We start from the raw sequence: 27,724 nt of genomic DNA on the forward strand, positions 1-27,724 counted from the left end.
ATCGCAGTTACATGGATGGCAGAAGACATTATAGAATACAAGCGTAGGTGCTCTTCATCTTGTGTGTCACTATCCAAGCTCCTACGTTGTGTTGTTGTAGCTACGGATGTAGTGAAGGTGTTGAATTTTGTCTTTTACTCCACTTTAATTATAGTGAACCACTACAGGAATTTTATAGATACTGAGAAACTTCACCCAAGAGCTTGGGACTTCATTCTGAAGTACTGCAAACTATCAAGTAATGTGCTTGTGTATATCTGTATATTTGATTAATGGTGAATACCATATAGATCTAGAGTGAATCTATGGTGGATACAACGAATATTTTTAATGTATCATTTGAATGGGCGTACACATATTGGTTCTATCATATTTCTTGTGACTGTTGAGAAAAGTAGTTTGCTTAAAGAGAAAGTCTCAATCTTACATCTTTATTTAAAATAGCATTTTCAGCGTTCTTTGTCGCCACGGTTAGGTCATTGAGTTTGAGAGTCATTGCCAAATAACTTTCATCAGCTATCATATTAACTGAAGAAATCGTGTAAGAAATGTATGAAAGTTATGAATTTTGCCAGGAGGATTTGAATTTTTCCGTTGAATGCATCCATACGGAAGAACGAATCTGTTACTCCTGAGCGTCCAGGTTTTGTGTATTGATTATAATTCACAGATCATCCCCCACATGCTGCAAAATACGTAGCTATATTAACACGTCGAATTTATTGGTTGATTTGATCAATACGCGCTTGAAACAGTTTATATAGGGACTATATCCGTTATTTGAAACATGCAGGAACTTGTGTCAACCCCGACCAATCAAGTAGCAGGAATTTGAGTGGGAGAAAATATTTTATAATGTCGATTTTTTTAATATTAATAGCCGATTGAATCAGTTTTTATAGAAAGTCAAGGAGATACTTATCCTTTACCTCCAAAAATTCCTGGAAATTGTGTCTACCTCGACCAATCGCGCAGCGGAAATTCGAGTGGACAAAAATATATTAAAATGTCAAATGTGCTGAATAATTAGATTAATACTGCATCACTGTTTATATAGCATATGAAGTAGAGACTTATATCCGTTACTTCGATAAAAATGCCGGAAATGGTGTCAACCCCGACCATCAAGTAGCAGAAATTCAAATCCGTCTAGTAAAAAATATATTAAAACGTCAAATTTATTGATTAATACGCGTTTCAATCAGTTTATATAGCATATAAAGAAGGCATTATACCCGTTACCTCGAAAAATGCCAGGAATGGTGTCGACACCGACCAATCTCGTAGCATAAATTCGACTGGGAAATATATTAAAACGTCAAATACATTGATTGATAAGCATTGTAATCATAGTTTAACAGCACATAAAGAAAAGACTATACCCGTTAATTCGGAAAATGCCGGAAATGGTGTCAACCCCGTCCAGGACGGCACGACCCACCACTTAGCGGAAATTCGAATCGTCCAGTAGAAAATATATTAAAACGTCAAATTCATCGATTAATATCCTTTTTAATCGCAGTTTAACAGCACGTAAAGAAGACATTACACCCGTTAATTCGAAAAACGCCGGAAATGGTGTCAACCACGACCAATCTCCCTGCATAAATGCGAAAATGGAAGGTTTTGATTGGGTGCCCAATCGCTTGTGTTAAGCAAAACAGCTGATTCTCCCAGCCTGTGGTGGGCGGTGTGCCATCGGTCTAATTTTGGGCGGCCCGAAGAGAAAGAGTAAAGGGGACGAGACTTCGTAGAGAAGAAAATAATCAAAAGGAAAACGAGTCAAATGCGTTCTAGTTCTCATACACGTTGCGTAGGAATTTATTCTATTCTGGGATCGCCGTAAATGAACGTAGTTGGCACCAGAGGAAGGAGAGAGAGAGAGAAAGAGTGAAAGACAAGAGATAGAGCGAGAGGGATAGAGACCTGGGCCAGGAATGAAGAGGAGGAGGAATTTAGGAAGGAGGAATTAAGAAGACACTCTTGAGAATGAGGAGGATGCTTCTTAGGTAAGAAGGAGGAGGAGGATTCGATTGGTACTAGTGTGAGGATTGTTCCCCCCTTCCCCCCAATCCCCAAATCGCACCCCCGCCACCCCCCCAATGCGTTGGAAATAGAACGTTGGTTGGCTCCTTCATTCCTCGTATTGCTTAGAGGTGTTTAATTCTGCTTATCTTAGTTCTTCTTTGGCATCGCCGCCACGTGGTTTAACGACGTCCTTAAGGCCTATATAAAACGACTAAGGCTTCCTGGACGGTCACGCCCTCCACGCAGGACTCATTATACCGAAGGAGGACTCATTTTATCGAAGGACTTATATTTTAATATCCTGCCTCGTCAACATCACCATCATAAATTTCCAAGAGTGAGTTTTAAAGTAGACATTTTTTTTGGGGTGTCCTATAGGCCCAGGGTTTTATATTCTTATTTCATTATGTAGAAATTTTTGGGATTCAATATAGGCCTACTAGGCTTAGGTATAACCTAACTTTCATAGGTCATTATGACATTTTTGCTTTCAGCGTAGGCTTAGGTTTATAAATCCTTCATATATTTTTAGTACTAGCCTAAGTAGACTTTTTATTCATCATAGGCCTATTCTTATTACCTAGGCTAGGTTATTTCAGGCCTTGTAGAAGAAGTACCTGTAGGCCTACTATTACTTTTGGTGGTGGTGGTGGTGTTGGTGGTTTGGGTAGATCTAAGCTGGTAGTATTCCGCTGCGAGCTAGGCTATGCTTACGCCTGCCTGATTTCTGCCGCTAGCGGACTACCGGAATAGTTTCTGCATTTTATTTACTATGTTTGTCTTTTGTTTATGTTTATTATTCCTATATTTGCCCTCTTTGGTTTATGTTGTTCCATTCATCCATTCATTCCCAAGGAGGTGGTACTAGGCTAATCGTGGCACCCATTTTGCGTGTAAACGGTAGTTACTACTGATTGTGACGCCAGTTTTAGTAACCGTAAATCAGCAAATCGATCTCTCGACAAAGAACTGACTAGGCCGAGCTACTAGGTATAGTACGTAGCAGTTGAATCATTCATAGTTGGGATGCACCAATACCAAATTTTTGGCAGGTACCACCAATTTTAAATTCCTATATTAATGATGAAAGTATCTACTGGTATCAGCCAGTAATTCACTGGGTAAATCTAAGTATTATCTTTGCGTTGGGTATTTCTTTGTAAATTACAATTTCCTATTGTATTTCGGTTGCATATCAAGAATTTACCGTTAGTTTTGGGGGCTTGACTGTAATTAACCCCCAGGGGCTAGTACTAAATATGGCAAAATGCATTTGACGCTCTAATCCTTAGTGGCTGTCACATTCGCATGACTGTTCTTTGCAGTCTGTGTGGAGCTATTTCCTAGAATTACTTTCAATTCACCGATACCACAAAAACTAGTTGATACCACTGATATCGATACTTTGAAATGGCCTTTAGCTTATTGCTGGACATACAAGGGTGTTAAGACCCTAATGGTAAAATTTTTAAAACCATTATTATATTTTGGACTTGAAAATATAATAAATTTATGTATTGATGTGTGCTTTGAATGTTTTGTACATACTTTTCTCTTGTATATGACCTAACCAACCCCACTTATCATGCACTAGGGGAAGCACCCTGGCACCCTAGGTTAGGTTAGGTTAGGTGTCGTTGGTTAGGTCATTTGCGAACGAAATGAACGTCGGAAACATTCAAAGCGCATATTAAAATGTAGGAAAATTTTATTTTCAAGGCCAAAATGTGACATAGTAATGGTTTAAAGAATGATTTTACCCTACCAGGTTTTATATAAAAAAGGCAAAGGAATGCCAGAGGATTGTATGGTCGAGAAGAGGTAGGCGTGATTTGAGCACCAATGCGATAACAGTGCTGACTGATTGAGGAGCAGTTGATTTTTGTTGGCAAGAAGAGAAAAGAATATATCTATTACATTGTAATATCTTCCAACTTGAATCCCCTTATTGGGATTTTCACGAGTCTTATGTTTTTCTTTGAGTGCCCTCTCGGGAACAGTCTCTCACTGACACCCAGTGAGAAATTACAGGAATCATCGCATCCATTGCTTGGACATTTAACTTGGAGCATGACATTTCCAGTTAGTCACCTACGTAAAAGGCTATTGTTTTTTGTTTCCGTAGTAACGAATGAAAAATATCGAAGTATGCAGTGTAATTTGTATTTTTCATAGGTATGCAAACCAGACCCTGTTATAACTTGAAACCATTGATGGTAGGTTAATTAGTTTTTTTTTTCTCTCCACTTAACCCCCAAATCCACTACTAGTTAATGACCTTGTAACCAAGTTCAACAACCATCCCAGCCCGCTTTCAAGAATACCTTAGGAAAAGTACAAATTACTTTAGAAATATAAATGACTTAGAATTCAGTCAGTTAGAAATATAAATGACTTAGAATACAGTCAGTCTCTGGAGTATGACATTCCGAGGTTATGACGCTTTTCAAATATATTCATCAGAAATTACCTCCTGGTTTACAATGCATGTACTTTAAGGTATGATATCTGGCTCCACTGTAGAAGGTCTTTAAGGTATGATATGTGGCTCCACTGTAGAAGGTCTTTAAGCTATGATATCTGCTCCACTGTAGAAGGTCTTTAAGGTATGATATCTGGCTCCACTGTAGAAGGTCTTTAAGGTATGATATATGGCTCTACTGTAGAAGGTCTTTAAGGTATGATATGTGGCTCTACTGTAGAAGGTCTTTAAGGTATGATATGTGGCTCCACTGTAGAAGGTCTTTACGGTATAGAGGTTACGATCAGACTAAAGAAATATGGCTCCAAAACAGCAGGAAAATAAAAGTTTTGAGTTGTTCCAATACGTAATACAAACCACTGGTCCTTTAACAATAGGAATGTAACTTGCGGCAGCTGGAACTGGTCGTAAGCTTCGAACAAGGGAGTTCGGTAGTTAACTGCTTGTCCGACAGTCAGCGCACCGCGCGACTGGGAGGTGAAGAATCACTTTGCTTTCGGCCACGTTGGGTGACAGACGTGTTCTCCACTTCTCTCTGCCCGCCATCGTTGCATGCTTTGTAACTTCAAAACTTTGGTTTGCCTTCTCTTTTTAGTGTATTTGTGTGAAAATCCAGTAAGTACTTGTGACTTTTGTAATTTTCATTTAATTATGGATTCTCGTGAGCTGGAAAGTTCCCCACGCCCCCCCATCAGCTGCAGACTGTGCCCTGGTGTGGAGGGCCGTAAGTGTGGGGCCTTCCGCTCCTTTATTGAGGTTGATCCTCATGAATTATGTGCTCGGTGTTGGGGGCAAGAATGCTTTTGCACAGAGCCTTGTGATATTTGTTGTTTGTGGTCGGAGGAGCAGTGGGCGCGATATGAGGGGAGGAGGAAACAACGTAAGCCTGCCAGAGAGTCATCGGAAAGTTCTCTGGCTACTCCCCTGGTCATGGACACGTCGTCTTCTTTCCTTCCTCTGTCTCAGCTCCCACGTATGGCTCCTTCCCTTTCGGGGCGGGTTTCTCTGCTCCTTCTCTTCGCCCGATCCATCGAGCGTAGAGGAGGGGGCGAGATACCCCGACATTCACTTGTACTCTGGGTCTTTCGTTCGCGGGGGTGGGACTTGTCCCCCCTCCCGGGCGAGGGGGAACCCCCCCTACTAACCGAACCTTTGCCTCCTCAGGTGTGGCTGCAGCGGGTGACAACCTCGGTCAGGTTTGGTTCTCGCTGGGTCTCCAGGCGACACTGAGTGTTCGGGGGCTGTTGCATCACCAGGCGAGTGGCTCTGCACCGGTAACTCACGGTCTGGTAACCACCACTACCACCACCGTCTCGACCCCGGGGTATGCCGCCCCTCCTCATCTAGTTTACACACAGCACGTAATCATGGTAACACCTTCAGCTGCTGTCCAGGCACCGCTACCAGGTATTCCGAGGGGGGTCGTGACACCGCCGCCCGGGTTCGCCGCTCTCGCCTCAGCCCCCGACTTCTGGTGCCCTAAGAGCTCGCCCCTGGACCTGCCGCCAGTACCCAGGATGTCGCTTGCCGCTACCCCGCCTCCTGCCTCACCTGCCGTCCCTGGACCAACCCCTGCCGACGTCGTTCCTGTCCGTGGTGTTGCTGCTCCAGTCGCAGGTCCTTCAGGACAGGTGCAGCCGGGCTGTGATGCTTCGGCAACTGCCCCGGCTGGATGGAGGACCTGACAACTGTCCTGAGGAAGCTGACGAAGAAGAGGAAGAGGAGGGAGGTGTCGTCGTCGTCTTCTGCTGCTGCCTCTTCCCCTTCGACTTCTAAGACTTCACAACCGAAGAAGAAGAAGGCCACCTCCTCCCCCCCTAAGTAGTCTCCTTCGAGAACTTCCAAGGGCCCGTCTCACTCCGGTGTGACGGGGGCGGTCTTCCGTTGGTCCTCTGAAGGAGGGGGGCCCGTCTCTTCTTCCGCAAGGAAGAAGATGGGGAGCAGAGGGGTACCGGCTAACACTGGTACCTCCTCACCTGGTGCTAGGGGCTCTGCCGCTACATCAGGTTCCGTCTCGGCCTCTTGTTCGCGAGAGGTACCGGGTGTGCGGTCGCCCGTGGGTGACCGTGCAGCCAAGGCTCAGGCTTCTGAGTTCGCCAGGACCTAGGCACGGAGCGGAAGACTGGTGAGAGTCGCTCAGATGACTCCCTCCAGACCAGCGATCGCTCTCGTGGCGATCTGCTGGTACCCAGGGTTGACGCGATGGTCCCAGACCAGCCACGGGCTGAGGCAAGGAAGAGGTCCCTTTGGTTGCTGGGACCGGCTTCGGCCGGTTCCAGTGGCACAACGCGCCGTGAGGACAGGCCCCGCTCCCACCGCGACAGCGGACTCTGCTGATCCCCTGACCGCCACTCCCCACCGGGACCGGGTGGGTAGGGGGACCAGCAGCAGCTCCTCTGACGCTCAGGACCGGAGCCGCTGTTCTCGATCCAGCCGCTCTCCCCGGAGAGCTGCGCGACCAGGCCTGCAGCTCGATCACCACCGCGGTTTGGCGATCGCCTGCAGCCCCCCAAGCACACCGGTTCTGCTGGTGGGCGAGGGGCGAGCATCAGGTCTTCTTCTCCGATCCCTTCAGCTTCCTTGGGTTACACCGGGAAGAGCGAGGCGAACCGGAGTGATCGTGGAGAGCGCGCTGCTCACGGTCCCACCACGATGCCCTACGAGCCTGGCATGGTCTAGGACTGACCAGATCGTATGCGCAAGTGGCCGGAGGAGACCGGGAGGGGTCTGTTGCAGTTCCTCCTTCTGAAGGAGGAGGGTCTGCCACGATCTGCTCTGGCTGACTTGGTGCTGGGCCAGGTGGACGCTCTCGTCTCCGGACAGGAGGGTTCGCTAAAGTCTGGTAGGTCATCCAAGCTACTTCCCCCGCCTCTACTGCGACAGAGGAGATTCTACGTGCCATCAGAGGACCCTATGCTGCCCAAACAGGTTAACCCGGAGCTAGCTAGGCTAACTCCGGGGGTGTCTCTGCAGCAGCTCCTGTCGGAGAACCTATGGTTCTCGCAGCAAGAGGCACTTGCCTTGGAATTGACCGCCATGGCGGCATTCCAAGCAGTCTCCTGGCTAGACCTGTGGTCCCTCACAGTGTCTAAGGTCGCGGCCACCTTGGGAAACATCACTCCTGAAGGTGACCCGGCTTTCAGGAGACTGTGCCAGTTTAGAGGTAGAGCCATCTCCTACCTAGCCCACCAGACGGCAAACCTGTGGGCCAACCTGGTTCTTCGGCGTAGGGACACAGTCCTCACCCGAGTGACCAGGGCGGCTGGGCGTGAGGTGGCTCTGGGTCTTCGCAACGGACCGGTGCGGAGTTCCTCCTCTCTCTTCCCAGGAGAGATGGTGGACGCTGCGGTGGAACAACGGCGCACTGATGACAGTGACTGTTTAGTCCACGGCAGTCTCGAAGGCGTCTGGGCAGCCTCGAGCTTCTGCGGCCAAACCCAAGAGTTTGGTTAGCGCTTCCTCTGCGGCCAAGACGATCGCATCGTCGAAGCCCAGAGGAAAGACTCTGCCTTCGACTTCTTCAAGGAGCGACCGTCACCAGCCTTCCTCCCAGCCCCCCTCCTCATGAGGGGGAGCTGGGAAGAAGTTGAAGAGAGGTGGGAAGCGCTAGGGACGGCGTTCCCCCTCACCTGTTGCGGGAAGTGGGGGGTTGCCTGGCGAGCCATTGGGCAACATGGCAGCACTATGGAGCAGAGACCTGGATAGTAGACGTCCTTCGGGAGGGGTATCTACTACCCTTCGAGTCTCGGCCACCCCTCACCTCCAACCCGGTCCACCTTCAGATTTATGTTTCCGTATCATCCAAGGACGTAGCACTTCGGCAGGAAGTCCAAGCAATGCTGAGCAAAGGAGCTGTCGAGATCGTCAGGGATCGGTCACCGGGCTTCTACAGCCGTCTTTTCCTGGTGGAGAAGTCTTTGGGGGGCTGGCGCCGGGTGATAGATCTCTCTCCCCTGAACCGATTTGTTCTCCAGTCTCGGTTCACGATGGAGACGGCAAGCTCCGTGCTTGATTCCATCAGGGAGAACGACTTTGGTTTCGGCCGTCTTCCGATGAAGACGTGTTTGTGAGCTCCGGCTGACTGGTCGTCGATTTTTTTTCCTGGTGGGATCCTTTTGGTTTATTTTTTGTATTTGAATAATTATGCATATGCGGTGTTTGATATTAAGACTAAACAAAGGTTTGTCCTTGGTTTTTCAATTAATATACAAACCCACTTTTTATGATAGCCTTTGTAACCGCCCCTCTACTTGTGTTACGAGTCAGCGGCTAAGGTATGCCAACATATTATTTACATTCTTTTGCCCTTTAACACTGGCTCAGACCTACATGAGGACGAGATATGTATTTATCGTGAGGATGAAACATGTATTTAACGCAAGTGATATTGATCCTGTAACGGGACATGTATTCATCCAGAAATTACGCTTACGCTTGGGCATTACCAAGGAAACTTCAAAGGTTTCTCCGTGTTTTGTTGTTATGGTAATTTCTCTTCTCCTTCTTCCTTTCGCTTACTATCGAAAGAAGGTAGAAGGATGGGCGTGTGGTGTTGATGTTGGGGGATCTCCTCTCACTTCAGAGGGCGGCGCCCTCGGATGTGTGAGGAGTATCCTCATTACTTTAATATTTTTTCCTTATTTTACAGACTAGTGGTGATTGTGTTTTCAGCAGTATTGGTTGGATGCTCTTCGTATTGGTTTTCTAACCTTGGAATTGTACCTATGACTAGTAGCATGTTGCGTACCGATCCTCGAGTGTGTGTACTGATCCCCTGCTGATAATCATTTTCATTACCACTACTACCCGGGAGTTATGTCACTGGACGAAACTGTCGCGCTGCCCTGTGAGGTTTATCTACTCCTGATGGTAGAAGGCTGGCAGGAGAAACCGAAGAGGAAGAGAGCTCATCAAGTGTCCTCATCCTCCTCTTCGAGATCATCATATCTTCATGCCTCCTCCCCTTCAACTTTTAAGGCTTTGCCGTAAAAGAGAAGGTGGTCTCCACCCCTAAGAAGTCTCGTCACGGGACTTCTAAGGGTCTGTCTCGCTCTGGTGAGACAGGTGGGTCTTCTGCTGGTCCTCCCAGAGGCCACCAGTAATTGAATCTAACAGTAAGCATCGGAAACCTGTTTCTCCTTGCAATGGAAATGATAATCAGAAACTTAAGTCATCATGTGTTTTGAAGCCCTATACTAAAAATTGTTCTTCCAAAAGCATTGACTATTTATATTCTCAAGCTGATACAAATGTAATGGTTGCAAATTCAGCCCCTAAGCAAAGTTTGGAAATGGCCACAAATAATAATTTCACCAAGAAGCAACCAAAGGAGTGGTCCAAACTAGAGAGATCTAGCTCGGATCCATCAATTATCACAGTCACTAAGAAACCTTAAAAAACCACAGCTGCATCCACCAGGAAGTGTATAAAAAACGCGTCCCCAAATAATGAAAGTTTTATCATAAAAACTTCAAATGGGTACAGTGTTCTGGAAGAGATCTCTCCGCCAAGGAAGATAGTTCTAAAAGCAGATCCAGTTCAAAGACATGCAAGTTCTCATCAGTCTTGCCACCCCAAGACTAATAGCAGTAGTGATGCACAGAATCACAGTAAAAATCCTGAGCATCAGCCTCAAATTCAGAAATCTGTTTGTCAGCCAAGAACCCTGATGTCTGATAAAAATGAAAAGGGATCAAGAAAACAATCTCTTATTAAGGAGAATTTTCCTCTCCACCCTAGGATCAGTACTTCCCCTCCAAAGAGTGGGAAGTAGTATATTTTACCACCATAACATTCAAGTTCGCTATCCTTCAGTGGAACTGTAAGGGTCTCAGAGCCCGGACAGAAGACCGTAAAGTCTTAATGCATGAATTTAATCCAGGGATTGTATGGCTGCAGGAGACTATGTTAGGTAACTCTCCTTATAATCCTGGACTTGATTATGCTATTTTTAACTTTTCCCCCAATTGGTGATCGTGCCCATGGAGGTGCTGCAATTAGTGTTAATTAGTCTCTGCGGCACTCCACAATACAATTAAATACAACCCTACAAGCTGTTGCTGTCGCGGTCATATTAGACAAGAGGATAACAGTTTGTTCATTATACCTCCCACCAGACCTCTCTTTTAACATTGGAGATATTCAGTCCTTGATTAACCAACTTCCCACTCCTTTTCTCTTATTAGGAGATTTTAATGCCCACAACCCCCTTTGGGGAAGATGGTGTTTAGACAGCAAAGGGAAAATAATCGAGGACCTTATTGACACAAATGATGTTGCCCTACATAATAATGGGTCAGTGACCTTCCACAGCATTCATAATAATCATCTCTGCACTGGACCTTAGTATTTTCTCAACAAATATCCACCTTGACTTTAACTGGTCTGTTAATGAAGATTTGAATGGAAGTGATCACTACCCAATCCATCTGAAATATGTTGTAAATGCTCCATCTGAAACATTACCTAAGTGGAAGGTAGAGGATGCTGACTGGGACAAGTTCAGTAAACTAAATAGGGAGTTTGAGTCATTTCATTCTCACCTAGATGCCTGTGACTACTTCATTGAATCCACTCTGAAGAGTGCTGAGGGCTTGATTCCCAAGACAAAAGGTAAACCTCATAGACCTACAGTTCCCTGGTGGAATAAGACATGTGGTATTCTGAGGAAAGTCACTAGGAAGTGCCACCGACGACACAAAACTAGTGGGTCCCCTCAGTCTAAATTAATCTATAATCGTGCGTTAGCCAAGCAGTGGCGCTTTTATAAGAAAGCCAAAAGAGAAAGTTGGCTTTACTATATCAATGGAATCAATTCCAGAACTCCATTGAGAGTGGTGTGGTGCAAAATCAGGAAACTAAGTGGAAAATTTGTAGCGTCACCATTACGCTCATTAAAAGTCGATAACATTCTGATCACAGAGCCCACTGAAGTTGCCAATGAACTGGGAAAACACTTTTCTCAAGTTTCCAGCCCTGACAATTATTCTCGAGAATTTCAAAGAATTCGGAATGCTGAAATGACTGAAATTTGAATCGGGAAAATCTGAACCATACAACCACAAATTTTCCTTAAGAGAATTTCGGGAGGTACTCTCTTCAACTGAATCAACAGCTCCAGGGGGTGATTCAATTTTATATGAAATGCTTAAACACCTCCCAGATGATGCCAAAAAGTATCTACTCAAGATTTTAAACAAAATATGAGAAACTGGAATTTTACCCAAGGACTGGAAAATATCCATAATTGTTCCCATAAAAAAGCCTAATAAAGACGCTTCCCAAGCCACCAGCTATAGACCTTATAGCTTTTACCAGCTGTGTTTGTAAGCTGATGGAAAAAATGATAAACATGAGATTAGTTTGGCACCTGGAAACCAAAGGACTTAATATCGCCATTTCAATTTGGTTTCAGGAAAAATCGTTCCACCCTTGATCCCTTGCTGAGGCTGACCAATCAAATCCAGCAAGGATTTGCTAAACGATGTCAGACTATCGACGTATTTTTCGTCCTTGAGAAAGCATATGACACTACTCGGAGAATTGGCATAATAAAAATATTGCACAAGATGGGCATATGTGGAAGAATTATTAAATTTTTATATTCCTTTTTAACAGATTTTTTAAGGTTAGAGTGGGCAACACTCTCTCCCAACCTTTGGTGCAGGAGGAGAGTGTTCCACAAGGAAGCGTTTTAAGTAACACTTTTTTCAGTGGCAATAAACAGTACATTCCAACAAATATCATCACCTATTAAATGCTCGCTTTTTGTTGATGACCTTGCAATATACTGCACAGGATATGATGCCTCGTCAGTATGTAAACATCTGCAAAGGTCTGTTAATGCTATTACAAAGTGGGGTGATGAGAATGGTTTTAAATTTTCCTCCTCTAAAACAGTTTCTGTAAGATTTGCTAGGTGCCAGCGTGTGGATGAGGTTCCCACACTTAGTTTAAAAGGATCTATCATTCCTTATGAAAATGAAGTGAAATTTTTGGGAATGACCATTGAGCAGAAATTGACATGGGCCAGCCACATAAATGCCTTAAAGATTAAGGTTGAACAATTTCTGAATATTTTAAAGGTTGTTTCTGGATTTAGTTGGGGAGCTGATAAAAAATCCCTGCTGAGACTATATGACTTGTTGTGTCGATCCAAGCTAGACTATGGCTGTCAGATTTATTCTTCAGCTTGTAAAACCAGGCTGAAGGAACTGGACGTTGTACACAATATGGGGCTGAGAATATGCTCAGGGGCTTTTAGAACTTCGCCTGTTAAAAGCTTATAGGTTGATACTAACCAACTTCCCCTTGATCTGAGAAGGCAAGGACTAGGATTAAGGTACATGGCTAGGATTAAAAGTGCTCCCAAAAATCCCTCCTTCCAGGTGCTGAGGGAAGCAGACTCACGGGTCTTTTCTGGTATAAGAGCCTCTAGACCATTCCAAGTTAGACTAAATGAAGATGTTACGGGTAATCATCTTAAATCCCAGAAAGCCATGGAAGTAAAACATCCTGTGTATCCTCCATGGCTTATTCCAGAAGCATCCGTGTGCAAAAAAGCATATAACAAAAGAGACTGTCCTGAGGAAGAGATTAGGGGAAAATTCTTGGAGCACGAAACTGTCCATACTAATGTGACAAAAATATATATGGATGGATCAAAGTCAGATAGTGGTGTTGGCTGTGCAGTTATCCTTGGTGATACAGCATATACGGCTAAACTACCTGACTTTGCATCCATATTCATAGCAGAATTAACAGCCATAGTCTCTGCCCTGGATATAGTTGTTCAAAGTAGCGACACTAATTTTGTCATTTACTCGTACTCCAAAAGCGCTTTAGAAGCTATTAAAAAATTCAATAGCTTCCATCCGTTAGGTCAAAAAGTTCAGGAATCGCTCCTCCATTTGTATTATTTGCGTAAATCTGTCTCTTTCTGTTGGGTCCCTTCACTTGTGGGGATTTGCGGAAACGAGATGGCAGATAGGGAAGCGAAAGCTGCTAGTCTCTCATATGCAACAGCCTTTAGTAAAGTGCCTCAAACAGATCTAAAAGGTCCTTTTAGGTCTTGTATTTTAAGCAAATGGCAAGAAAGATGGACTTCTCCTCATCTTGCCAATAATAGAAAGTATAGAAACATTAGAAATAATATATTGCCATGGTCTTCGTCTTTCCAGTCTTATAGACAAACAGAAATAGTTTTAAGCAGACTGAGGATTTGACCCATCAGTTTATTTTAGAAGGGGGCAGCCCCCCAGTGTGTGCTTGCGGTAGCGAGATGCTAACAGTGGAGCACATTCTGGTTGCTTGCCCCAGATATTTTAACGAGAGAGAGAGATATTTTAGGGGTAAATCCCTTTGTGATATTTTGGGAGATGAAGCAGATATTTCTGCTCTCATCTCCTTTTTAAAGTCTATAAACATTTTTATTAACATTTAATTATTTTTTATCACATCATAGATATAAATTTATTTATTAAGCATTTTCTTCATTAATTCATTCATTTGTCATATGGTAATTTATCTATGAACCATTTTCTCCATACACCTATTAACTCATTTATAGTGTAATTTATTTACTTTCCATTATGGCGCTGAATGGCTTCTTTGGTCCCAGTACCTGGGATTTTGCCCTAAAACTCATACATCCATCCATCCATCCGTTCCTTTGGGAACAGGGTCCGTCTCTCCTTCCTCGGGAGGAAGCAGACGGGGACCATGGAGGTACCGGCCACTGCTGGTATCTCCTCTCCTGGTTCCGAAGGTTCCACCTCCGGACCGGGAACCGTCTCGGCCGCCCGCTTCCGAGCGTTACCGAGTGTATGGTCACCTACGGGTGACCGTGCAGCTAGATTCCAGACTGCTGAGTTCACTCATCGTGTCAGGACCCAGGCACGCAGCAGAAGATGATAGGAGTCGCTCGGGTGACTCACCAGACCGGTGATCGCTCTCGCAGCGATCGTCCGGTGCCCAGGGTTGACGTGACATTCCCACGGGTCCACGCACGCAGAGACCAGTGGAGGCGGGCCATCCAGCCCTCTTTTAATTAATTCTTTTCTTTCAGAGAGGTTTCGGCCTCAACGAGAACTTGTGAGAGTCGGAGGACGGTATCGACTGTCGCCTGTCAGGTGGACACTCAGCCCCACCCAGGCGAACGTGACCGACCAGTCTCGGGAGTGGGAGATGCTTCACCTGCCAGGTAGTAGTTTCGTAGCCCTCCTCGAGGAAGCGTTCTCTCCACTGCTACTCCTGCAGATCCCTCCGGACAAGTGCAGTTGGGCCATGTTGCTTCGGCAACTGCCCCAACTCCGTCCTGGATGGAGGACCTGTCGGTTGTCCTGAGGAACTGGCGAAGAAGAAGTCCAGGAAGAAGAGGAAGGTGTCGCCGTCGTCTTCTGCCGCCTCTTCCACTTTGACTTCCGAGGCCCCCCAGCCGAAAAAGAAGAAGGTAGCCTCCTCCCCCCATAACAAGTCTCACTTAGAGACCTCTAAGGGTCTGTCCCACTCCGGTGGGACAGTTGGGGCTTCTGCTGGTCCTCCTGTTCCTTCGGGCACGGGGCCCGTCTCTCCTTCGGCAAGGAAGATGATGACGGGGACCGGAGGGGTACCGGCTAACACCGGTACCTCCTCTCCTGGCGCCAGAGGTTCTGCCTCGACGCCAGGTACTGTCACGGCCTCTCGTTTGTGAGAGGTACCGAGTGTATGGTCTCTTGCAGGTGACCGTGCAGCCAAGACCCAGGCAACTGAGTTCGCTCGGCGTCAGGATCCAGGCACGGAGTGGAAGACTGGTGGGAGTCGGCCAGGTGACTCCCACCAGGCCAGCGATCGCTCTCGTGGCGAGCCGCCACTACCCAGGGTTGATGTGACAGTCCCAGACCGGCCGCGGGCTGAGGCGCCATGGGGACAGGCCTCGCTCCCACCGCAACAGCGGACTCTGCCGGTCCCCTGACTGGCGCTCCCACCGGGACCGGGCAGAGAGGGGGACCAACAGCAGCTCTTCTGACGCTCAGGACCGTCGCCGCTCTCCCCAAGAGAGCCGCTCGACCTGGGGCTGCAGCTCGATCGCCACTGCGGTTTGGCGAGTGTCTGCAGCCCCCCCAGCACGCCGGTTCTGCCGGTGGGCAAGGGGGTAGCGTTAGGTCTACCTCTCCTATCCCTTCAACTTCCTCGGGTTATACCGGGTAGAGCGAGGCGATCGGGAGTGATCGCGAGGGGCGCGCTCCCACCGCGACAGCGGACTCTGCCGATCCCCTGACCGCCGCTCCCACTGGGACCGGACGGATAGGGAAACCAGCAGCAGCTCTTCTGACGCTCCGGACCGTCGCCGCTCTCCCCCAGAGAGCTGCTCGACCAGTGCTTTTCTCTGCAAGAAGACCGCTGGTGCAGACCGGCAGCTCGATCGTCACCGTGGGTTGATGATCGCCTACAGTCCTCCCAGCCTACCGGTTCTGCTGGTAGGCAGGGGAGGAGCTCTCGTAACAGCTCCCCTGACACAAAAGACTGACGCTCCGTTCCTATTCCAGCGTTTCTCCGCAAGAAGACCGCTGGTCCAGACCTGCAGCTCGATCACCACCGTTTGATTGCCTGCAGTCCTCCCAGCCTACTGGTTCTGCTAGTAGGCAGGGTAGGAGCGTCAGGCCTCCCTCACCTGTCCCTTCAACCTCCTCAGGCTACACCGGGAGGAACAAGGCGAACAGGAGTGACAGCGATGAATGCACTTCTTACAGTCTAGCCACGAGCCTGGTTTGGTCTTGGGACCAACAGATCCTCGCTCAAGTGGTTGGAGGAGATCGTGGGGGGCTTGCGAGGACGAAAGACGCTTCCCAGACTCTCGGAGTGACCATCACCGCCGTTCACGTGACGATTCGGCTGAACCACGCACACAGAGACTGGGGTGGGCTCCCCCTTCGGTCCTCTTGAGAGGTTTCGACCTCGACGAGGACTGGGACGCGTCGGAGGACAGTATCAGCTCTCTCCTGTCATGTGCTCGCTCAGCCCCACCCAGACGACGGTCACGGTGGCGGCAGACGTTTAGCCTACAGTACGAGTTCGTAACCCTCCTCGGGAAAACGTTTTCTCCAGACGGTAACATTTTCCTAGACTCTGAGCGGCCATCACTGCACAGTGATGGCTACCCGTACTCGCTTCTCCGACTGCTAGTTCCACTGGGAAGGCGAGCGAGTATTCAATCTTCTTCCCCCATTCCCTCTCTCCCTATGGCTGCGACAGGAAGGGGAGGGATCCTGCAGAGCGTTCTCCGTAGGATTCCACGTCGGGGTCTGCGTTCCTGGGGGGACCTTCGGGTCCTACCATACGGAAGTCCCGGTCGTTGAGGAAGGATCTTCCCCTATCCTCAATTTCTACGGGAATTGGGAGGACCACCACCTGATGATCGTCTGATGAATTCGGTGGGGGTTTCGCCGAGTGCTTAGAATTCTGCGGAATTCCTAGCACTCTCCGAGTGTTCTGGTGTTCTACGATCTGCAAACACTTGGGCAAAACCACGGTCCAGAGTGGGCAAGACGAGAATCCCAGATAATTGTTACTACGATAATCGGAAATCTCGTCGAATGCTCGAATTCCTGGAATTTCTAGCGTTCGAGAGAAGTACTGCTGCTGAAGGAAGAATATCTCGGGAGGGGCTCAGCCTGGATGGACCTGACGGTCTGTCACCTCAGTAGGGGGCCAACCCTGGGATAGAGATGAATGGGTGTGAACATTCAGTTCGGCTTGAACTATCGTCTTCGGTATCCTGTTATCACCATAGAAGTCTTCCTTCGGGAAAACTTCTCCTTCGCTCTCTTCATTAGAGAATGAAGGGTGTCAGCTTCCAGTCCTTATTCTTGTTCCTCAAATGGAAGAGAATTTAGGATGTAGGTCTATGTACAGGAACCTACAAATATACTATGTATATTGCCCTCGCGACATGCTTCTGTTATCAGTTGAATTGTCCGAGGTGTAGGCACATACCGTAGTTAACTCTACGGGTTGTGACCGAGACGAATAGTATCTTCTTAATTGAACTGCAACTCGGGACTGCCCTGCAAACCTCCCAGGAGTTACCAGTTTCAATTTTGAGATACTTATGGTATTGTTACAACAACACCACCTCAGCATTTGCATTCACCGAAATCCGTTTCGATTAAATGCAAGTGCTCGAGCGTATTTTTTTGTGCTCGATGGTTCTAGCCGAACCCATTCCTTCTTGTAATGGATTACCTGGTAACTCAGGATGACGAGTTAGCAAGAGCTAGCGGTGTATGGGCTGCCTGCCGCAGCCCAGTACCAGCTGGCTCTCTGAGATAGCACGGTTGGATTATGTCTCTCTCCTCTGCGATGATTGACTACCGAACCGAATCTCTGCCCGGCAATCACAGACTTAGGTCTCTGGTTGGCTGGAATTCTCGCATATGTGAATGACCATCTCTACTGCATTGCCTTGGACGTTTTCATACGAGAGTTATCTCAATAGACTCGCTATCTTCTTTCTGTTTACCGCACAAAACAGAAGTCTGTAGCCTAGTCTCCCGCTGCATCGCACCTACCGCTGCGATAACGCGGAAAGATTTCTTCAGACATCTGAGTTTGTCTTCTAAATATATCTCTTATTCGTAGGTGTGCAATTGTATAACGGAAGACATTGCCTGTTCCCCGCCCTGCCAGCTCTACTTCCAAGTATATATAGATGTCCTCCCTGGATAAAGCTGGGAAGATGATGATGATTCAGCCCATGAGAAGTGGTTCTTCAGGCAGTACAATCCCTGTGTTTTCATTACTGAAAAGCGCTCCGCTTTCATTGCAACTCCGACTTCTCACCGAACAGCAATGAAGTAGCAGTTTAGTGTTTTCAGTCCTCTGTAAATAACAGGGATTAAGCCGTCTTCGCTGGTTGGTGTCATCGGCGGGACTTTTCTACGTTCAGAATCTTGAGAGTTAACTTCTCTCAATTCGGAAGTGAAGATGTAGGTCTGCATTCACCTATCACCTTCGTCTTCAACAGCACATTGTATTGTTTCTCCTTAGTTGAGATTCAACTACTATGAGAACTTCTGTCTTGCCATCAGGGACCTCGGTCTCTAGAAGGCAATTGACTTTCGTCTGTTGGGTACATGCTTTGAGAGAATCATCATCTCGCCTTCCGGCATCGGTGGCAACAGATAGATGATTTGTATGGTCTCTCGGCTTAACCCTTCAAAAGGCGAGGGTCACGTGACTACGCCTCAGATGCATGGACAGCTCGCCTCACACAACCAAACGCAGTCAGTCAGCACTGTCGAAGCGTCCAAGACCGTCACGAGCTACGCTGTGGACTTTGTATCGGTTGTTCCAGATCAGTTATTACTTTGTCCTACTGGCGTGTTCCGGTACCCATAACTATCGACACCCACCATGGAGTGTCGGTGTCTTTATTCACTGCAGAGACGAAGAGACTTCACTGCAGTGGGATACGAGACCGTGAGAGACTTTGCTGCAGTGGGATACGAGACCACGAGACTTTCACTGCAGTGGGATACGAGACCGCGAGATACTTCGCTGCAGACGGATAGACCAGTATGGGTACTGGACATCACTCCGAAGAATATGTCGGACAGGAAGATGGATAGGTCATTGCGACCATATCCTTCTTTCCCTTCGTAACTGCCCACAGGTCCTTGGAACTTCATTTCCCAGGACCAGTGGTGGATGCTTGCAAGATGTGTTTGCTTACCCAGCTCCCTGAGAGGACAAGTTGCATCTCCTTCATGGTGTGCAGTTGTAGAGGAAAGAAGGATGCAAGAGTGACTGGGTCTCCCCCTTCCACGCCTCGTCTCTCCATTCCTCGTCCTCCAGGTTGAGGATAGGACTCGAACTCAAACTGGCTGGTCGGATGATTGATGCGGCAAGCCTATACATAAGCATCCTTTTTGTTTCTTATCAGAATCATGGAAGCAATCCCACTCCTTCCTCTAGCAAGGGGAGGAAGGAGACTGACAATAATGCAAACCCTTCCCAGAACTTTGTATTAATGTCTCCGACACCAATATTCTTCACAGCCCTTTTTCGGATGAGTCACGATCCCTCACTCATTTCGAAAAGGCCCAGAAGTCTGACTTGATCACGCAGCTCCTATACTCCGATCAAGTTGTCAGAGGCAGCAGGGCACTCCTCGCTCTTATGACCAGGAGGAGTAGCCTAGGTGTGCAGAACTCCAGTCAGTTCTAGAGGCTCACTCAGATTCCTCCCACCAATCAGTGAGTCTTCCTATTGTTAAAGGACCGAAAGGTTTGTATTACGTATCTGAACAAATCCCAATTTGTCGAAAATTGTATTTTTCCTAACTATACAAACCTGAGGTCCTTTAACAGATATGCCCACCTCATGCCACCCCTCAATCTTTTACATCCGGGCAGGCCATGGTAGTTACTGCCTAACCACCTTGTTCAAGATTCAACGGCCATGATTCCAGCTACGCCGTAAGTACATTCCTATTGTTAAAGGACCTCAGGTTTGTATAGTTAGGAAAAATACAATTTTCGACAAATTGTGATATTCTGCATCTTAATAAGGAAGTATTCCAATTAAGGCAACATTTTCTATTATCCCCTGATAAAACGGCTATGGTCTGGTCTTGCTTGTCTTGATTTGTTGTTCATTAGCAGTGTTATGTAAAAGATCTTGAGTGACTAAATTCTGGGATTGATTGGAAAGTTTGTAGCTCTTGAAGAATGGGACCTTTGGTTGTCTCTTGCTCTCTTTCTCTTCTGTCTTAATGGCACAGTGGTAAGCATGCTTGTCTCAACCTAATGAAGCATATTTGATCTCAAAATGGGTGAGGAGAGGCAAGTGGGTGTGTGTCTTAAGTTGAGTCTAGTGTTTTTCTGTTGACCTAAAGATTGAATTATATACTTTTTTGTCATTCAGCTCTTTCTAGATTGCAGCTTGGATGTGGAGATATCTTTTCATTAATTATTGTTTTTTGTAGACATGAGTTTTCTGGAACACAGACTATGTAACTGTACTGTTTCGTATATCCTATTAATTTTCATAACTGCAGGAAAAAAATTACAGATTGGTTTACAAAACAGAAATATCACCAACTACATATACTGTATTATAGACACCCATAATCTTTCATGTATATATTTCTTTCCAGTGCCTGGAGAAGAACCAGTGACTGTTGAAGATTCTGGAGTTAAGCCAGAATTAGAGCATGTTGAAGATTCTGGAGTTAAGCCAGAATTAGAGCATGTTGAAGATTCTGGAGTTAAGCCAGAATTAGAGCAATTGGCTGTAGAAGAACCAGAAACTCAAACAGAATCTGCTGAAGTTGTAAATGAAGATCCACTTATAGAGTCCTTGGGTGCCACATCTGTTGAAGTAGAAGATCCAGAGGTTCAGTCAGCCCTCTCACAAGTCTCAGATCCTACATTGGTTGACATTGATAAGCTTATTGAAGGAGAGGTAGTTGTTCATTCAGAGGATACAGAAAATATGGCAGACACAAAGCACGTAAGTCTAGTTGTATTTTATGACTCCAATGTGAACTATACTTGTATTGTTCCAGAGTTGCTTATATGAATATGCTGTTAGTATTTAGGTTTATACTTGGAAGTACATACAAAGACTAAGGTTTATACTTGGAAGTACATACAAAGACTATTTACACAACTGCGGTTTAGGCTAAAAATTTTGTGGAATTATTGTTTATCTGTGAAATAACTTATAAATGTTCTAGTCTGTTTGGCTTCTCAGAAGGTCAGGACTTCAAATAAGTTGAGGGACTATTGTATAGTTGTATGATTTAGGGCCAGATATTTATTCATGAGAAACCAGCTAATATTTTGTTTTTATGCAGGCAAAAAAGAACAAAAAGAAGACAAAGGAAGCAGCTATGGATTCACTCCAGACTGCTATGAAAGCTCTCTCACCAGAGGAACAAATTGCTACTGTGATGTCCAAGTATTGTGAACTGGTTGAAAATAATCGTCAACTGCAGGTACATATGAATAATTGTTATAGTTATTTTGAGGTGGGTAATTACCTGGTATTTTGGAAAAACATGTTTTATCAATACTTTTTTTTCAACACCTCAAGCATAAGTACTGTCTACCTAAGACAGAACATATTGTAACTATTTTTATGCACCCAGGACTGAATCATTTGTTTGGCTATGAGTCAGTTAAGAGAACTGTGTTGTGTCCCCAGTCTTGAGTACAGAGGTATCACCAACAAAAGAGAGAAGGCATTTTTCACTCTTGATCAGTAGTATGGTTAAAATACAACTTTCTGAAATAATACTCTTAGCTTGGACCCTTAAGCATTTGCTGTGCCACATTAAACCCCCCGTAGACAATACTAAAACACGATATAACAATGGGAACAAGCTGGGAAGACAAAGACAACACTAAAACACTCTCTGCAGTATATTCAGCCTCTTGTTGAAGTACCTTTCACTCTTGACAGAAAAAGCTAAAGGACCAGAGGTACAGTGCATGTATAAAATCATACTTATTTTGAAACATGGCATAATATGAATACAGTAGGTTCAATTATTCCTTTGTTTTCAGAGTACTGTCAAGCAAATTCAGAAGCAGGTGGAGAATGTGCAGCGGGAGAAGGAGTATATGGAAACAGAACATTCAAAAGTTGTACTTACAAAATCAAGATTAGAGTCTCTTTGTCGAGAATTACAAAAACAAAACAAGTTGATTAAGGTATGTAGATCTGTAATTTCCTAAGTATGAGTTGTATGTTTTAAGATTTTATTTGGAAAATTATAGGGAAAATCTTTTTGATGGCTTAGTATTTTATGGGTAAGGGAGAATTTGTGCACGATGTTAGCTCTTGCTGTTTTGAGACATACTTTTTGGCTCTGAGGAATTTAAAATGAAGTAATGATCCCTCATTCAGTCCCAAGCAGAATTTAGAATGAGGTAATAACCCCTCAGCTGAACCCAAGTGGAATAATTTTGTATAATCTTCCTTTTCTGGCTGGAAGTGCCTTTTGCAATCTTGGCTTCTGTAAGTATGCCTCTGTTCTTAGAATAATTGCTGTGCCTTAAGTGATGTTTTCTCTTGGAGTAGTTATGAAGTCGGGATTTGGTGAATTGATTGTATTTTATTTCTTTTTGGGGTGGTGTAGAGTCTAGCTGTAAAGTTTTGGTTAACTAATGCTCCTTCATTACAGTTCCTGTAAGTAATATCGGTGATAAAGTTTTTTAGGTTTTGGTCACAAGTTTAGTAATTATAAGAAAAGGGCTTGTACGAAAAAATAACTATTGTGTTTGGTGTATTTTTAGTAATTTTAAATGTAACTGGTACTTGGATTGATAATAGAATTGAAAGAAATTTGTAGTGAATTACATTCATGTTTACTCAAATGTTCTCAAAATTCAACTCATTATATTTGCTGTATACGTACTTAGGATGAGAACGTTTCAAGATTAAAAGAAGAAGAAGAGAGAAGAAAGGAAGTTGCATTAAAATTCAATACTACCTTGTCAGAGATATCAAATTTGATGAAGGAAAATAGTGAGAAGAATACGAAACTACGTGATGAAAATCAAGATATGGCTGGTCGATTGCAAGATCTTGTAAAGCAGTACGAGTCTAGGGAAAATGTAAGTACCCCTTTTTTTTTCTCTCACACACACACACACACACACACACACACACACTCTTCATTGTGGAATGAGTCAATATTGTTTTCAATGTTTATAATCTGTTCCCTTTTATGAAGAAGTACAAAGGAGAGCGAAGCAAAACTGCTCTACAAGGCGGTAAAAGAAAAGACTGGCATATCGTAGGTGTCTGAGCTTGGTCGATGACCAAACAGCCACCTCGTGTATGCATGAGTTGCCCGATGCCACAGATTCCTTGTTTTACAATCTTTGATTGTTTTACCGGTTTCCAGCTATTGCTAAAGATTATCCTATTGTTAGGACCAAAGTTTTGTTAGCTATGAAAAATACAAATTGATTAAAAATTTGTCATGTCACGCATGTTTACTACGATGTACTTGACACGTGCTACAATAATGTTTGTACATCTTGCAGCATGTGGAGAAGGTATTGAAAGCTAAAGACCTTCAGTGTCAACTAGTAGAGGCAAAGATGGCAAAACAACACATCGAAATAACAGAAAATAAAGAAAAAATGCTTCTGGAGAAAAAGGCCCTCCTCGAGGTAACTACATTTCCTTTTTTGCTTATTTGTGGAAAACGAGTTGGGGGACATGACAAGTTGTAATGTAAAATGATGGGTTTGTATAAACAAATCAGTATTTATATTGTAAAAAATTAAAATTTATTGGGGAACCTTAACTTTATTAGTATACCCTCTCTTACAGGATATAAGCAGTTACCAGGAAAAATTGCAGACAATGGCTGAAACTGAAATTAGTCTTCGTACTCAACTAAATTCATATATGGAGAAATATGAAGAGTTTCAGACCACTCTAGATAAATCCAGCAAAATTTTCAACACTTTCAAAAAAGAAATGGATGAGGTAGGAACGTGATTGTATATTTTGTGATGAAAATATCTTGTTAAGTTTTATATCAGTATACATTAATTAAAATAAATGTATGTAAATTGATAATTATAAAATGAAATGCAATCAAGCAATTGTTTATGAAATTATAGAAGCACGATATTACTTTAGTTAGTTGTGTTTTAATCTAAAACTCATGATTATACAAATTTTTTATAAGATGACAAAGAAAATCAAGAAGCTGGAGAAGGAGACGAAAACATGGAAGGAAAGATGGGAAGGTGCCAACAAAGCTTTGTTAGACATGGTCGCTGAACGGTCAGTTTTGGAAAAGAAAATGGAAGTGCAAGGAAGGCAAAATGCCCAGTTGCAGAACCTTTGTCGTGCTCTTCAAGAACAGGTCACTGAGCTCAGGAAACAAAATAAGTGTAAGTACTGTTTACCATTCTGTAGTACACATAGAATTTTTGCTTTTATAGGCACGGGACCCAATATAGCCTGCTTTATATTTGTTCAGTGTTGTCTGTCTTAACGATACTTCCATATTTATGGCTTTTTTGAGTAATTGATGCTGCTCCTCCTTCATAACACATCTGAACCATTTCTGTTCACTGTTTTTCTATGCCACTTCCTTTCTGTTCACTGTTTTTCTATGCATGCCACTTCCTAGTATTTGTAATGCAATTGTCATCTTTTCAAAATTTTGATTTTCATTGTCATTTTCCATGTTTATGCACGATACAATACAGCACATAAGCTCTCCTTGTGAATAGGTATTTTTTGTACTTACCTTTCCCTTTTATCCAGGCTCTTATTTTATTACTGACTATTCAGTCCCTGATTTTGGTCCTGTTTGTCTTGAAGTTTTTTATATATATATATTCAACTGTCAGGTATGACTGTAAGATTTGCTTGTCTACCATAACATGACTCTCCACTTCTCTCTCTTCCCCCTATAGTATAATTTTATAAAATAATGATACAATTTTTTATATTTGTAAAGGAATATCTTGGTAAATTTTGTTATTTTTCTTGCAGTAGCTGCAGTTGAACCCGAGGTAAAATCTGATATTTTGAATGAAGTAATGTGTACTAAAGAAGCTTCGACAGAGACTGTAAATGAGGTATGTAGTATCACAGAAACATTTTCTGAAAATCCAAAAGCAGAGACTTCTGAACTTCCAAAAGTAGAGACTTCTCCATCAGTTGAAACACAAGATACAGCAGGTATCAACCAGGTTTCAGACGTAAAAAATATAACTAGTTCTAACTGTGTAGAGGTTAATGGTGATAACTTGTCAATTAATACTAGTGATACTGAAGAAGCTGTAGAAAAAGTTACAGACTACCTGGATATAGACTGAGTTGTGTAAGTATTAATAATTGTAGTACTTTCAAGACAACGTTTTTCGGTGCTTTGTCTGTTACAAAGTATCTGAAAGATTGAGTGTTTCATTTTTTATATACAATATAATCAGGTGTCTTAAATGTGCTTTTTGTACATGGTTACCCATGAAACCTGAGAATTTTCTCAAGTTTCTTATGCATACTTTTGTAATGCAACTTTTGTATGTATGCATCCTTGTATAATTTCAAGATCTTATTTCTAGTAATCACTCTTTTCTCCCAAAGGTTATTAACTCCACATTAATCTTCTAGTCAGTTTTGGTTGTAGGTTTGAAATGACACTAGTGAATGATTAAGAATTGTAAATGAAAAGGCAGCTCTTTGTTTATAGACTTTGTTCTCCCAAGTATTTTGAGACTTTCATTTTGGTTGAGATAACAGAATTTCTTGTCATCCTCAAGTTAAGGTGAGATCAAATTGGTGAGAGTTGCATGGTCAGTTCTATTATTTTGAAAAGTGCAAAATCTTGTACTTATTACTATGCTATGGTGTGCCTTTCCCTATTTGAGCAAATAACATACATACTGTATATGGAGCAGAGTAAAGAATTAAATGTGAAAGGCTAAATGTAAGGCAACATATTTACTTTAGGTTTCGAAGGGAAAGCTGAGCAGTTGTATCAGTTAAATAGTCAACAATATTATCATTGTTAAAGTGAAAGTCTTACTTTTATTTCTTATTTTCAGTAATAAACTAGGTATAATGACATGGCTACTTTATTTGGCAAACTAGTTTTCAAAAGTCTCGTCCTTTGTTGGTATTACTATAATAGCCTTTCCAGGAATTATGTTTTGTGCACAGTGCGATTCATTTATTTATATCTTCAGAAAACATCTACAACACATTTCTTTTGCAATAGGAAGTAAACTTACATTAATCAGCAATTTAGTGTACAATTTGGCAGTTTTTGTGCATATGTTAAACTTTGTTGTAAACTTGTGCTGAAGCATTTATTTAGGAGGATGGTGTAATGACTAGTGCACAGAGTAGCTGTTGTTCAGGGAACCTCAATTTAGTTAAATAGTTTCTCCAAGTCATGCAGATGGTTTTGCTGAAATCCTCATATAAGTGAATGAAGTTTGATCGTATTAGGATACGAAAAATTGACTTTTATATAAGGAGTGTCTATCGGCTGAAGCTGGAATGGCTGTTGAATTTGTTACAAAGTAGTTTAGTGGGATTCTGTGCTTTAACCCATTTAACCAGTTCTTCCTTGTGCAATCACATTGATGCTCAACCATATTTTCAAATTGACCTTGGCTGCTGCTCTTGGCTTGAGACGGTCGTGAACTAGTCGGAGTTCAGTTCAGTTGGTCTTGAACTGCTTGCTCACCTTTGCAGAGGCACTTGGCCATAAGTCAGTCTTCAGTTCAAAACCTTGGACTTCTGTATTAGTTGGGTTATCCATTCCTGACCGGCCATGTGGGACTTATGTTTCTTCATGTTCACACTGATGAATGCTCCTAATATAGAAGGCTATGTTTTGCATTTCTAGGAAACATTTAAACTGCTTTAAAAACAGATTTTGTAAAATTTTTAATCTCCAATCTTTTAACTTGTGAAAAAGAAATTTTTTTTTTTTTATCACACAAAAAGTTTGTAAGGTTGCCTATGAACACCACAATGTAAGGCCAGCATATATTTTTCAGACAATTTAAATTCATATTTATATCACAGAAGTTTTGTATTTCAAGCATATTCTTGTTATGCAATGTTTTTTTTTTTTATAGATGTAGTTCACAACTCTTGGTTATAAAGGTTGCACATCTTGTAGAGTACATGGGTATTGGAACTGCATGTAATCACTTGTATTTTGGATTTATTTCTTATTGTACTTAATTGTGAAGGTCACAGAATATCGTGAGATTATCCTCTAGTACTTGTATTATAAAAGCAGGAAACAATGCAAGTCCAGTCAAAAGATTAAATGTATATTTTTTATGATAAAAGTGGCTAAGGTGTTATGTTGTTGGAGTTTTTCTTTAGATTGAAAAGCACAAAGTATTGCATTGTGCCTTGAATGTTGATAAAGAAGTATAATTAAAATACTTCAGTAAAACCAATAGTGGAGTGCTGCCCATCAGATATTAAATGTGCTGTGTATATATTCATTGGCATTCAGTTACTTGGTCTATAAAACATTTTCAATAAAAATTTTTTTGTTTTATTGATGGTAACCTGGGAAAATTATAGTTGGCTATCCCCGTTAAGTTTCAGATGTATGCGGAAGATGAGAATTCTGCTTGCAAACAAATTTTGTAATTTATCTGTTAGTTTCAGTGTATTAGTGAACATAACTTCTCAAAATACAGAACTGTAGCACATGTCCAGGGT

At 43.6% G+C, this 27,724-nt stretch overlaps 1 protein-coding gene across 2 annotated transcripts; it reads left to right on the forward strand.

The window, feature by feature from the left end:
- Positions 1–27,544, forward strand: LOC135209657 (gamma-taxilin-like). Of its 2 annotated transcripts, none has more exons than XM_064242383.1 (9): positions 1–238; positions 20,646–21,001; positions 21,348–21,488; positions 22,060–22,206; positions 22,918–23,112; positions 23,548–23,676; positions 23,840–23,998; positions 24,204–24,411; positions 25,022–27,544. In XM_064242383.1, exons 1-9 carry the CDS (start codon positions 16–18, stop codon positions 25,345–25,347), a joined length of 1,884 nt encoding a protein of 627 aa, XP_064098453.1. In that variant the 5' UTR covers positions 1–15; the 3' UTR covers positions 25,348–27,544. The 2 variants fall into 2 exon arrangements, with proteins under 2 accessions (XP_064098453.1, XP_064098454.1); XM_064242384.1 differs by lacking the exon at positions 1–238 and adding an exon at positions 2,081–2,365.
- The last annotated feature ends 180 nt before the right edge of the window (positions 27,545–27,724 follow it).

The sequence above is a fragment of the Macrobrachium nipponense genome, chromosome 38 (assembly GCF_015104395.2).
Source record: "Macrobrachium nipponense isolate FS-2020 chromosome 38, ASM1510439v2, whole genome shotgun sequence".
Lineage (NCBI taxonomy): Eukaryota > Metazoa > Arthropoda > Malacostraca > Decapoda > Palaemonidae > Macrobrachium > Macrobrachium nipponense.

Bases quoted from the DNA above. Each gene is read 5' to 3' on its own strand.
- LOC135209657 (XM_064242383.1), top strand. From the start codon at position 16: ATGGCAGAAGACATTATAGAATACAAGCGTAGGTGCTCTTCATCTTGT. The intron at 239-20,645 runs GTAATGTGCTTG...ATTTCTTTCCAG, and splicing joins GAAGTACTGCAAACTATCAA to TGCCTGGAGAAGAACCAGTG. The intron at 23,999-24,203 runs GTAGGAACGTGA...ATTTTTTATAAG, and splicing joins TCAAAAAAGAAATGGATGAG to ATGACAAAGAAAATCAAGAA.